The sequence below is a fragment of the Triturus cristatus genome, chromosome 5_2, assembly GCF_964204655.1.
Source record: "Triturus cristatus chromosome 5_2, aTriCri1.1, whole genome shotgun sequence".
NCBI lineage: Eukaryota > Metazoa > Chordata > Amphibia > Caudata > Salamandridae > Triturus > Triturus cristatus.
The window spans coordinates 568,957,071-568,971,449 of record NC_140588.1 but is presented as its reverse complement, the minus strand read 5'-3'; the positions used below and the strand labels follow the sequence as shown (position 1 = coordinate 568,971,449).

Here is a 14,379-nt window from a genome sequence, read left to right as displayed (position 1 = left end):
TCACTCACCCGCCGAGCGGAGGTGATGGCCACCAGGAAGACAATTATGAAGAGGCTCAAAGGGAGCGCACATCAAGTATGTGAGAACCAGGTTCAAGTCCCATTGAGGCATCCCAAAAGGAATAATAGGGAAAAGGTGAGTAATGCCTTTGAGAAATCTATTGACTTGAAAAGAGAGGGCTGAACAGGCAGCCTAAGAAAGGCTGAAAGAGAAGAAAGGTAGCCCTTGATAGTGCCCAGAGCAGAGCCCTGCTGGGCCAAAGAAAGAAGGAACAATAGGACCTCAGAAAAAGGGGCAGCAAGAGGATCTACAGATTTCGCTGTGAACCATGCCACAAATTTTTTCCACCGACAGTCGTATACCGTTTTAGTGGAGGGACGCCTGGCTGCCAGAATCACATTACAGACTTCGGGAGGCAAGTCAAATGGAATCAGCTGTCGCCGCTCAATCTCCACGCAAGGAGCTGGAGGCTGGACAGGTTCGGGTGGAGGACCGTCCCCTGTTGCTGCGACAGGAGATCCTCCCGAAGAGGCAGTCAGATCAGGGGATCCACGCACATACTGAGTAGCTAGGGATACCAAACTCTTCGAGCCCAGTGCCGTGCCACAAGAATGACTTGGGCCCGGTCACGCCGGATCTTCTTCAGCACTCTGGACAGTAGTGGTATAGGCAGAAAGGCGTACAACAGACCGCAACTCCACACGCGACGAAAAGCGGTGCCTAGCAAGAGCCACCTTGGAAACTCCAACGCGCAGAGCTGCTGACATTGCGCGTTCTCTTTGGTGGCGAATAGATCTAACCAAGGTTCTCCCCACTGCTAAAAGAGACCTTGCACCACCTCCGAGCGAAGACGCCATTCGTGATCCAACTTGCACCTGCGGCTGAGTTCGTCCGCCCTGCCGTTCAGGGTACCTGCCAGGTGTTGAACCTCCAAGGAAATGCCTTGACGTTCCAGCCACGTCCAGGGACGTAGAGCCTCCTGACATAGGGTCCACAACCCTACCCCACCTTGTTTGTTGCAGTACCACATGGCGGTGGTGTTGTCTGTGAACACCTGCACTACTCTCCCCTTGACAGAGGGAAGGAATGCTTTGACTGCAAGTAGGATCGCCCTGAGCTCCAAAAGATTGATATGGAGCTTGGACTCCGCCGGAGACCAGAGGCCTCTGATCTTCACCTCTCATGTGGCCGCCGCATCCCAGGAGGGACCCGTCCGTCACTACTGTATGCTCCGGTTGGGGAATGGAGAGGGATCTCCCGCTGACCCAACGCTGGTTCGTGAGCCACCCCTGCATGTCCTGTGCAGTGCCCTCTGAGATCTGGACGTAGTCGGAGAGGTTCCCCCGATGCTGTGTCCACTAGAACTTCAGGTCCCACTGCAGAGTCCGCATATGCCGTCTGGATCGGTTAGCAGGATGCAGGAGGCCATGAGGCCCAGCAGCCTCAGGGTCTTCCTGACCGAAACCCAGGACCAGGACTGAAAGATCGGAATCATAGCCCGAAAGTCTCGGACTCACTGTTCGGGAGGATAAACTCGAAACTGCGCCGTATCCAGAACTGCTCTGATGAAGAGGAGCTGCTGAGAGGGAATCAGGTGCAACTTCGGCACGTTGATGGAAAACCCCAGCAAATGCAGTAGGTCGGCCGTAGTCTGGAGGTGGGAGACAACTGCCTGGGGCGAGCCCGCCTTCAACGGCCAGTCGTCGAGATAGGGGAAGACTGAAACCCCTGATCTGCGCAGATGAGCTGCTACCACCACCATCACTTTCGTAAACACTCGAGGGGCGCTGGTAAGGCCGAAAGGGAGCACGGTGAACTGAAAGTGTTCGTGGCCTACCGTGAACCGAAGGTAACACCGGTGGGCCGGCAGGATGAGGATATGAAAATAAGTATCCTGCAAGTCCAACGCTACCATCCAGCCTTGCGGGTCTAGGGCAGACAAGACCTGAGCAAGCGTGAGCATCTTGAACTTCTCCTTGCGGTGGAAGAGGTTGACGTTCTGGAGGTCTAAAATAGGCCGCAGGCCCTTGTCCTTCTTTGGAACCACGAAGTAATGGGAATAACAACCATGACCTACTTCTGGCAACAGAACGTGCTCGATGGCCCCCTTGGCTAAGAGGGCCGCAACTTCCTGCTGGAGAAGTGACAAGTGATCCCCCGACATGCGGTGGTACTTAGGTGGCATGGCTGGAGTGGTAGACTCGAAGGGGAGGGAGTAGCCCCTTCAGACTATTTGCAGGACCCACCTGTCTGAGGTTATGGCGCGCCAGTGGGGAAGGTGATGGCAAATCCGGCCACCCACTGGGGTCAGGTGGGCCTGAAATACCAGACTAGGAAGGTTTAGAGGCGGGGCGGCAGGGGAGGTGGTGGATTGCCCAGCCCGCAGTCCTCGGGACCCACCACGGCGGGTCTCACGTCCGCGGCTGTGCTGAGACTGTAGCTGCGCAGGCTTGCGGGTCTCAAAGGAACGCGCCTGGGCGCCGCGACCCTGACCTTGAAAGGACCGAAAAGCAGACCCGAGGGAGTACGCGTGGTGGAGAGACCCAAGGACTGGGCCGTAGCACGAGAGTCCTTAAAGCGTTCAAGGGTGCTATCCGCCTTATCACCAAAGAGGTGTGTGCCATCAAAGGGCATGTCCAACAAGGTGTTCTGGACATCCCCAGAAAAGCCAGTAGTTCAGAGCCAAGCTTAACGATGGAGCGCCACCTTTGTGGAAAGTGCCCTACCCAGAGAATCGGCAGTGTCAAGCCCACAACAAATAGTACATTTTGCAGCATCTCTCCCTTCAGTAATGGCTTGGGAGAGAACCGCCCGTGCTCCCACAGGGCACTGAGGCAGCACCTGTGCCACGGTGTCCCACACAGAGTGGGAATATCGGCCTAGAAGGCATGCAGTATTCACCGCCTGCAACCCAGAGCTGACAGATGTGAAAATATGTTTCCCAAATTGCTCTAGTTTCCTAGATTCCTTGTCCAGAGGAGCAGAAGGGAACGCACTCGGCGAGGCAGAAGCCTGGACAACCAGACTCTCAGGCGTCGGGTGTTGTGTGAGAAAGTTGGGATCGACTGGTGCCGGGCGATGGCGGCGTGCCACACCCTCGTCTACAGGAACTCCTGTGTTAGGTTTGATCTAGGTGCTCAACAGGATATCAGTAAGCGCTTCATTGAAGGGCAGTAACGGCTCCACAGAGGACGACTGCGGCTGCAGCACCTCAGTCAGGAGATTGGTCCTGATAGGTACAGAAGGGAGCTCGAGGTTAAGAGCCTCAGCCGCCCAACGCAACACCACTGAAAAAGTCCCAATCTCCTCTGTGGCCACAGAAGAAGGGGACCGAGTACTAGGGTGTGGAGAGAAATCCAGACCTACTGGACCCTCCCACATGGCCTTCCCATTCAGGCTCATCCTCGCATTGAGCTGCAGGAGGGTCCTCAGACCCCTCCCAGTACTCCCCTTCGTCCACAGGTTGTTGAAGAGGCCGGTAAGGACGAGGTGCCCTGGCAAATGGGGTAAACTCCCCTCCAAGTAATGGAATGGGAGGGTAAAATACCAGTCCCGGTGCGGCGCCGTCCGGCGTCAGCGTCGGGCCCGGAGCCGCAGGGTATGGTGCCGGCGTAGCCGTGGCCAAAGGGGGGTGACATGGAGGCAAACCCTTACGACGGATCCGCTGGCCCGAAGGCACTCCGGAGGAACCCGGCGAGGCAAACAAATGGCGCAAGGCCGACATGAATGCCTGCACCTCGTCCGAAATCGAGTGCGGTCCCGGAAAGGGTGGGTAGGCCACAGGCAACAACGGAGGCTCCAACGGAGCCGCGGGGGAGTGACCACCCGCCACCTCCACCACGTCCCGCGACCGGTGAGGGGTAGAGGAAGAGCAACGTCGCTTCTTCGACTTTTTTATGGCGTCTTGACTTACCTGTCCCCGATTCCGATGAGCAATGCTGATGGCTCCGCGACCGGTCCCTCGACCTTCCACGGGATCGGGACCTTGATCGGCGCGGAACCGATTGCCGGACCTCCAACAACTTGCGGGAACGCTCCCACAATGCTTTCGGCGCCATGGCCCGACAATCGGGGCACGCCTCGTGGTCATGGGCGTGCCCCAAGCAGAAGAGACACACGTCATGTGGGTCCGCTACCGACATGTTTCGGCGGCAGGCCCTACAGGACTTAAACCCGGGCATCCCTACTGCACCAGGAGTAGGCCTGGGCAGGAAATTTCGTTCCGCTCGCGGAATTTGCGAAATTTGGGTAATTTCGCGTTCCGCGGAGAACACGAAATTGCCCAAAAATCTGCTTTCCGCAACTTCGCGAAATTTTTTGCTTGTTCGCGTTCTCAAAATGCGTGTTCGCGAGATATTTCTCCCCGAGCACGCACTCAGCGATTGTGAACAGGAAAAAAGCATCGCGAACAAGCAATTCCGCGTGTTCGCGGAATTTCTGCGTGTTCGCGGAGATTTTTTACCGTTTCGCGGAGATTTGCGTAACGCGATTACGCAAATTCCGCCCACCCCTAACCAGGAGTCAAAAACTTGACAAAACAATTTGTTAGTAACCAAGTTAAAACTTTTTTACTAGGGATACCGCTCTCTCGCAGCTGTGCAGAAAAAGAAAGAACAGAAGTCAGCGCGCATGGGCGCGTCCCAGTAGCTACGATGACGTCAGCTCAGCAGATACGCCACCAGCGGAGCCATACGACGACATCTGCTGACGCGCAGGGGACTGCTGAGGAAAACTTTCCGGATCCAGTCTGACGCCTGGGGATATTCTAAGGTAAGGAATCTATCAATAATGTGTGTCTTTCAGATCTCTCTGGCTGCGGTGTCTGCAGCATCTAGAGCACATCGTATAGAGAAATTAGAGATGAGTTTACCTTCATTTACTAAGTCCTGTGCCTTAGCTTTGTGCTCCTCTGGGAGATATTGGAGCAACTGCTCCATTTTATCCCAGTGTGCCCTTTAATATCTGGCTAAAAGACCCTGCGTATTCGCAATGCACCATTGATTTGCAGCCTGAGCAGCTATGCGCTTGCCGGAAGCGTCAATTAATTTGGACCCTTTGTCTGGCGGAGGAGCATCTCCTGATGTCTGAGAATTAGCCCGCTTACGAGCATTAGCTACTACTAGGGAATCTAATGGCAACTGGCCCTTGATAAATATAGGGTCTGAAGGGGAGGCCTTATATTTTTAGCTACACTAGGAATCAAGGCACGTGCTCTTTAAAAATCGCATCAGCATGTCGCATCCTGCCTTTAAGCATGGGAAGTGTCTGTGAGGACCTACGTGTGGATGCTAAATTCTCAAACAAAAAATCTTCTTCTAGTGATTCTTTGTGCAGTGCCACTCATGATATTGTGCAGCCCTGGCAATGAGTTCTTGATGGGATGCATTGTCGTCTGGAGAAGATGGTTTGGCTCGGTAGAGGTCTGGATGATTATCACCTGGGGGATCAATTGTGTAATCTGTCCATGCGTCTATTGTGAGATTCATTCCCCCATCATCTGCATTGTCATCATCATGGTGAGATTTTGAGGAATCCTGAGGTGTAATTTGCAAAGGATTTTCAGGTGGAGAAAGAGGCGGTGGAGGTGATCGTATATGGAAAGGACTTGTAGCCACAGATTTTCTCTTCAAAGGGATCTTGTAAGAAGTGTCCTCATCTTGAAGCTTGCATTTTTGAGGCAGCTTTGTATGAATATGGCCAATCTCGGGGTTAATAAATAGCTTCTTTTGCTTCGGATCTGGTGTTAATGGAATAATGTCCACTTTCAGATCTGAAGGGGCCTCTGTGTTTCCGTGCCGGTGTCTTTGGTGCCAGCAGAAGCTGTCCTTTCAGCACAGGATTTCGGATCCGAGCAGGACTTGTGCTTGGCACCGGTGTTCTCCAGTTCCGAGGAGGACTTTTGACGACTCGGTACAGAGCCAGAAGTGTTGACTAGCTATTACTGAGCCGGGCCTGGAGGCAGGGCATCGGAAACATCATCTCGGTGCCAACCGTGGCCAGTTGGCAGAGGTGGTGCCAAAGCCTTGTTTTTTGGGGAGTTTGTGGGGGCAAGAGGTCTTTGGTACTCACGTTACCTTGTCCCTGCGGCGGTTCTTCGGCATCAAGGTCTATCCCTAGCCCCGTCTAAGTTTTGATCGGAGAAGGCTTTCTCCTTCTCTGCCGCTGATGGCTCGATGTCTTCTTGGCCGGAATCTTCACCAAAGATGTCCAGCATGTCTTCGATGCTTTGATACTGCATCTCTTGATGGCAGACTATTGCGAAGAGTCTTCTTTGATCAGAAAGATTTGCAAGTGTCGTGAGTTTCTTCTTTGTGCTCAGGAGACAAGCACAAGTTACACACTTTGTGTGAGTCGGTGTGCGGATACTTCGCTTTGGCACCGTGCACAGAATTTAAACGGAGTCCGATTCATCGACGGAGAGCTGACTGGGAGCAGTTAGGCCTCAAAAACCGTCCACGAAGCTTCCAATCGAAAGTCAATTCCGATGTCAAAACAATACGCAGAGAAGTGGGAAACGTATACAGAAACAATACCGTCCAGGATAGAGAGGATTGCACGTTGAGGGGAACCCGAAGAACTTTTTTTAACCGGAGCGCAGCAATACACCTCCAAACCCGGTGGCGGAAAAAAACAATCTAACAATGGAGACACCTTACCTCGGGACTAGGAAAGACTTCTTCAAAGAAAAACAACTTTCAAACATCGGAATCCAACACTAGATGGAAGGAGTATGCAGAGCATGTGTATCTACAGCAACAGTAGTTTATTGAAAATGTTCAATCTCCCATGACCAGGGCCCATGAGGACAACACTGTTGCCTCTGTTTAATGCATTGAATTTGTTCAATTTTGCAAATAATAATGTATATTATTACCCCCCCAAAAAAACTGCCTTCTAGAAAATTGTCAAACCTCTGTTGATGTAATCACAGGGATACTCCACGATGCGTGAAGAAGGAAACAAGAGGCGCGGGGTTCTAGGAGCTAGCAGCCTCCACTACTAACTGTTTACCACAAAAAGAGCTGCTCCTAGTATAGTGACCATGTGGAAGTTACAATAACATTGTGAGTGAAGGCATCTCACAAAAAGTGACGGACTGGTCTCACACACCACCTGGTATCATGCTTCATCATTGACCAGTCCTCGCCCTCTAAAACCTTCGTTTGATAGAGGGCGGGCATACACCTGACGACAGGGATGCACTTCTAAACTACTAAGTGGGGGCCTGTAGAAATGTGAGTGAGGATAAAAATCATTATAGTTATTTTAAATCTATTTTAATGTGGCTAATAACTATTTGATACTAAAATCAATAGACGGTGAATGGGGAATTTATTGTCCCCTAGCCGTCGTGTGAGTGGTCAACATGTTTCTGCCGTGTTGGCCTAAGTGGGTCCAGGGCATTCATCAGGACCCAAGTATAAAGATGGGGGCTCCCCATGGGGTGGTGACCAGGAGTAAAGGGAGAACAGACATGCCCTCGACAAGCAGGGAATAACAAACATTGTTAACATCAGTAAACACACACTTACATGTGATGAGGAGACTGTCCTCTCCAAAGGATTGGGGTTTGTTCCGACACCTAACAACGACCCCTTTGTACCTAATACGGAACTGGCTCAGTTCTTTCGTAAAATTAGGCTCTGCGAGTGCTTTGGAGATACTAACAATGACACAAAAGAGAGATCAACAGGACTAAGGAAGAAGTCAACCTTCCAACCACCCAACCAAAACATTTCTTGCCAGGTACAAGCATTCGAACAAGCAGTGCTTAAAGATATTGAGGAAATTAATTTACAAGATACAAAAGGGTTCAATAACCTCACTAGAAAGGAACGCACAACACGGCAAGGCTTGAAAAATAACAACAATCTTCTTATCAAGCCTGCAGATAAAGGGGGAGCCACTGTTGTTATGGATCAAGATGTTCCGAGAAGAATGTATACGATTGCTCTCCGACACAGCTAGCTACGGTATACATCCGACCGACCCTACAGGCCCACTCATGGCCAGGATCAAAAACATTGTGGAAGAAGCACTCAACAACGACTGGATCACTGGACAAGAGGCAGTCTTCCTTGTGAGCGAGGACCCCAGGATGCCAAGATTCTACATACTCCTGAAGATTCATAAGAACCGGACGCCCCCACCAGGAAGACCAATTGTGTCGGAGATAGGGTCAGCTCTATAGCCTTTGTCACAATTTTGTGACTGGTTCCTACGACCAATTGTGAAGGAATCACAATCTTACCTAAGGGATACAAAGGACGTTCTATGTCTCCTCCGAGACCCGGAGGTGGATTTAACAAGTAACTGGTTTATAACAATGGACATAGAAGCTCTATACACGAGCATACCTCAAAGACGGACCCTGGAAGTAGTGGAAAACATAATCCTAAACATGGAGTGGGATTTCATCAACCCACAACACTTTGTGATGGAATGCGCCCAACTGGCCAGCACAGAGAATTTCTTCGAATTCGAGAGTGTTATGTACCATCAAATCACAGGAACTTCGATGGGCAGTACTTTTGCTCCCAGTATGGCCTGCCTCTATGTCCAACAATTTGAGGAAGACTTTATCCACAGTCCAAACAATCCATTCTTGAAACACTTAAAAATATGGAAGTGCTACATAGATGACGTGCTGATAGTGTGGAATGGAACGAAAGAGGATGCGACAAGATTTGTCCAGTGGGTCACTACCAAAGACAATCACCTTAAATTCACACACACAATCAGCAAGAACCATGCAGTATTCCTAGACTTGGATATTACACTGACCAACGAAGGGTTAGCAACCAAAGTACACAACAAACCTACCGATAAAAATAGCTTACCCTTATATGAGCGCTACCACCCGAAGGCCCTGAGACAAAACCTACCGGTGGGACAGTTCCTTTGTGTCAGGAGGAACTGCTCCAACACAGATACCTTTGAGGAACAGGCAGTACAACTAGATGAGAAACGTCATTATCCTAGAAAGATGGTGAGAAAAGCTAAAAAACAAGCAAGAAATAATGCAAGGGAAGCATTATTGGAGGATGTGACAAGAGAAAACACCGAGAGAATGGTGTGCTTCACCACATTCACCCCAGCCTCAAATACAGTACAAAAAATAATTAGGAAGAAATAGCACATCCTGAACAGCGCTGGAAGACAATGGGAACCACCATTGTTCGCTTTTAAACGCAACAAGAGTCTGCGAGATGAACTGGTACATGCAAAAATGACGACCCCTGAAGGTAAAGAACAACAGACTTTGGAACCAACCACGAGTAGTGGGCCGCTTCTCCTGCGGCGGATGTACATCCTGTAATCTCATTAACAATACAAAAGAGGTGAACATAGGCACCGGAAGACCATGGCAACTACGAGCATTCAGCAACTGCAACACCGAAAACTTTGTATACCTAATAACATGTTTATGCGACCTTAAATATGTGGGCATGACCACCAGAAAGACAAAAGTCCGCATTAGCGAACACCGTAGTACCATCAGGTGTAAGAAGACAAACACTAAGTTAACACGCCACTTCATGGAAAGAAATCACAATGATACAGACCTCAGGTGGACCATCCTTGAGGTAATGAAGAAAAGCAAATTTGATCTTACAAAAGCCCTACATGTTAGGGAACAAAGATGGGTCTACCGCCTGCGGTCCCATGAGAAGGGCCTTAATGATGATATCCCGTGGCTACAGTTGGGATGATAAAAAAGATTGTGATATAAACACAATATAACAATCCCACCCTGCCCCTTAAAAATCATTAATATTCTGATACATCTGAATATTTACAGCAGGATCACCCATTTAGACTTATCATTATCACCCCCAATGAACCCATAGACCCACCTGTGACCATCATTTTCCTACAATACAAGGTCCTACCACGGGGACTCTTGATGGATTCACCATTCGAAGAACAAGGGACACATCTGTATCACTGCCCCCTTTGAACCTAACATTTAGCAACATCAGGGCATTTTCTCCGTTTTGTTATCATCACTGTAAACGTAAAAATAGATCCCTTCTACTCCCTCATACAGGCAACACCCGTCATCAGAACGACGTTTATGGAACTTCTATATGGTTATTCCACTGCCCTTTGCAGCCAGTTAAACATCACTGTATTGTCTATTCTGGTATATATTTTGTGAAAATAGCGCACATTTACTTAAGAGCACTGACTCCAACACAGACTCTGCCCCGGCGGTAGATCACCGATACTCCTTTTGATGCTATTCGCATCATTAAGGCAACAACACACGCCGTCACGCGTCACGTTCACACGCATGATAATGCTTGATCACAACCAAGCCCACACTTGGGCGGCACCTGACTTCAGTGTACATCAATACCCATGTGCGCACTCCTCCAGCCAGTCACGGAGTATTTTTACTTCTCCTCTAGCCTCACCCCGCCCCGGACGCCTCTTATAAGGGCACGTCTCATTCCGTCCACCCAATCAGTAGACGCGCACCACCGCCATTTCGAAAACAGGCACTTGCCGGCAAAATCGAGTCTACGATCATAGGGGACACCGGAAATCACACACCGGGAGGCATTTTTCGGCAATTACAGACATTGTTACCATCAATCAGCGAATCGAATTGCACTATAAATTCGACCGCACCACTCCCTCACTCGAACATTCGGGAGGACCGGGAGCAGCCGCATAGGACGCATGAGGAAAACTTTCCTGAGACAGTAAGAGTGTGATTGAGCTGACAGATAACTTCGGGATTCTTTGATCCTGTAATGCATGACTGTGTTTGTGGATGTGACTGTATGTGGAGGCTTCCCTCCATCTCCAAAACCTTCATTCACGCAGAATGTGGTCCAAATATCTTTTCCCTTTCAGAGCGGACAACAGGAGTTTTCCCTCCCCATGGGGCAAGTAGTTGTTGCATTTAGGGTAAGGAAAGTGAGTCTTCTCACTCAAACAATTTTCTGTAACTGTGTACACACAGAGGGTCACATGTCACACAATTATTCACTCACCTTTAATGAATCAATGCATGTGTTGTTTCAAAAAATGTATATATATGTTCCCTTGACCCAAACTTATTGTTACAATAATGTATATCATTTATTACACTTTTTTATTTAGGCTTGACATTTGGCAGCCGTTTATGAAGTGGAGAGTGGCCTTTGCCACACCCGCACAGTGGTATCTTCTTGCCATCAGTTGGTAAGAACGGAGCCCCCATCTTTATACTTAGGTCCTGATGAATGCCCTGGACCCACTTGGGCCAACACGGCAGAAACATGTTGACCACTCACACGACGGCTAGGAGACAATAAATTCCCCATTCACCGTCTATTGATTTTAGTATCATATAGTTATTAGCCACATTAAAATAGATTTAAAATAACTATAATGATTTTTATCCTCACTCACATTTCCACGGGCCCCCACTTAGTAATTTAGAAGTGCATCCCTGTCGTCAGGTGTATGCCCGCCCTTTATCAAATGAAGGTTTTAGAGGGCGAGGACTGGTCAATGAGGAAGCATAACACCAGGTGGTGTGTGAGACCAGTCCGTAACTTTTTGTGAGATGCCTTCACTCACAATGTTATTGTAACTTCAACAGGGTCACTATACTAGGAGCAGCTCTTTTTGTGGTAAACCTCTGTTGATCACATGCAAACAATTCAGTCACCTTTAAGAAATGTTGAATACATTGCTATCTATACTTTTAAGATGCCCACTTGGTTGTGTTGTCACATTGCATCACGGAAGTCGGCAGACATCTCGAAAGAATAGAAAACAATGTTTTTTATATAGCAAAATATCCAGGACATCGCCAAACTACCTCTCAAGCACAATGAAGTAGTAGTAGGAGGGAGGCTGGTAGGAAATGGTATGACAAGCACTACACTGCTAAATAAGAGTAAACATGTGAGAAAAGAAAAGTAGGTCAATGACATCAGCAGCAGAAGGTTACACATTATACAATCAAAAGCAAAGGTAATGAACTGTTTAAGGGGCGCAACAATTATAAGACCAAGGAAGAAAGCCATCCAATAAAGAGCAGGGAAATGAAATGGACAAGAAAGACATTGAAACATGGCCAAGAGGTTGACCTAAAGCCCACTCACTGTAATACAACACGGTCTGGAGCAAGGTCCCAACAGACAGCATCCTCTGCATGCTAGCAAGGTCAATGTCCAGATTGTGAGCCTAAACTTTTATTAAAGTAAGATGGGATTACATAGGTTTGTCTGTTATTGTTACAACAAATCTCCTTTCAGCACTGACTTGTTCATCTTGTTCCATTTTTTGATCAGGAACCACACCAGGCAAGACACACCAACTCATGGAATTGAAGCACCACAAAAGAAGGCAAGGAAACAAAACCCACTAAGCGCCACAAAATGTGAAGTCCGCAGGGCCAACAGCAGCTTGCTAGTACCAGAAGGAATGGTCCTACAAATCCCATGGCTTACAGGCCAGCAGCAACAGGTGGCCATGTCCACCAATGGTGTCAGGCTAGAAAACCAGCCAGCATTTTAAGTCCATTACTCCTAGAGTATATAGGGACAGCTCCGATAGGAAACAGCGGTGCGTCGTCCAGTAAGATCAAGGAAGCCTCAAAGCGATTATCAAATAGAGGAACCAGTGTGCCAAGCCCCACTGCAGAGACCTCACTCACCATCCAGGGCCAGAAACAATGAATAAGCACAATGAAAAGCCAAAAAGGTGATCATGGCCCAGCTAAGCGCAGTCAAAGAGCAGAAAAAACATTGCATTTGCTGTAGCCACCCTCCTCTATTGTGTGGAGGATCTTTTGGTTTTGTAGTTTGGTCAAGGGGTGCAGTTGGAAGGCAGAATCACCTCATTTGGTAAAGAACTGGGTCATGTAAGAGTTGAGGAGGTAATCCAATCCCGGCAATGCATACTAAGTTTTTCATCCTTGACAGGTCAGTAAATCGGTTACCATAAACTGGTTGATTGTAACATTTGTAATTTACAGTGCTTTGAAGCAGCATTAGTGGGATATGTAAGTTGCATATAAAAACAATGTTTTTATTACCTTCAGCTAGACACGGGCTGTGTAGAAACTTGAACTTCAACGACATGAGAAAGCACAATCCCTTGAAATCAAAACACAGAATAACTTTAGCTCCCAGTGTACATACTTTTCCCTTTGTCCACAACTCCTTCAGAATCTTGATAGCGATGGTGTAAAGTTGAACCTGATGCTTTTCTCTTCCGCTTATTAACAGATGCTGTGGATTTCATTCTTTCATTCTTATCAGAGGCAAATATTGTCTTTAAATCAGCAGCTGACATCTGCCAAACGGTGTCCTCGTTGCATTTGAGGGAGTTGCCTGCTGTGTTATTTGCCAGATCTGTGTAAACCTTTTAGAGAAACGTAAAGGAAAAAGATAAAGCTATCTTTACAGTGATAACTTGTGACCTAACCAGAAACAGGTTCTTAAATAGTACTTCCCATTTGTACCCTGATGTTCCTGCATTGATGCAACTTCCAAACACAACCTATGAACTCACCTCAGTTACTCTTGTAAACCAGATGCTTGGCTGAAAAGAAGTATAGATGTGTTTGTGGACTGAAGGTGCTTTCTATAGAAAATATTCTTACATTAGAAGTACTACAGTGACCAAAAAGTTACTCTTGCTCGCCTCTAATTTTGCAACTTTCTCTTGTTACTAAGGTACAGAAACTGAATTTCAAGTGAAAAAAAAGGGGGAGGTGGAAGCACTGATGGACAGCTATATTGAAAACATGCACCAGAGGGCTGTCCAAGTACAGGATTGTGTCTTTAGGAAGCGGCCTTAACCAATCAATCAAATAGTACTTTCATAGCGCAGCTTGTCACTCTAGAGGGTATACAGGTGCTGTGCCGCAGATATCAGTCAAAGAACCAGGTCTTGAGTCCCTTCCTAAAGAGGGTCAGTGAAGTGCGGTGGTGAAGGGTGAGGGTGTTCCGGGCTTTGGCGGCGAGGTGGGAGAAGAATTGTGCTCCGGAGCGGCAGCAGCGGATACATGGTATCTGTGCAAGGTGTGTGGAGTAGAGATTCCTGTCGGTCGGTGGAAATGTAGGTAGTAGTCCACATATGCGGGTCCTTGGTCGTGGAGTGCTTTGTAGGTGCGGGTCATAAGCTTGGATTGGCATCTCTTCTGGACAGGGAGCCAGTGGAGGTCCTTCAGGTGCTTGGTGATGTGTGTCCTTCTGTGCATGTTGAGGATCAGTCTGGCAGCTGCATTCTGGATCGTCTGGAGTTGTTGCATGAGTTTGACGGTGAGTCCTGCATAGACTGCATTGCCATACTCTAGTCGGCTGGTGATGAGGGCCTGCGTCACAGTTTTTCTGAAGACTTTACGAAGCGTGTGGAAGCAGGCTGAGG

The 14,379-nt window shown here is 48.5% G+C and overlaps 1 protein-coding gene across 2 annotated transcripts in view; it reads right to left on the bottom strand.

Moving 5' to 3' along the window:
- LOC146825650 (protein AF-10-like) overlaps positions 1-14,379 on the bottom strand; it is a 1,293,306-nt gene that overhangs the window by 762,683 nt on the left and 516,244 nt on the right. For both annotated transcript variants that reach the window (XM_085607649.1, XM_085607650.1), the window contains exon 8: positions 13,149-13,371. In XM_085607649.1, the coding sequence (XP_085463775.1) occupies positions 13,149-13,371 (223 nt within the window). The remainder of the gene's footprint in view (positions 1-13,148; positions 13,372-14,379) is intronic.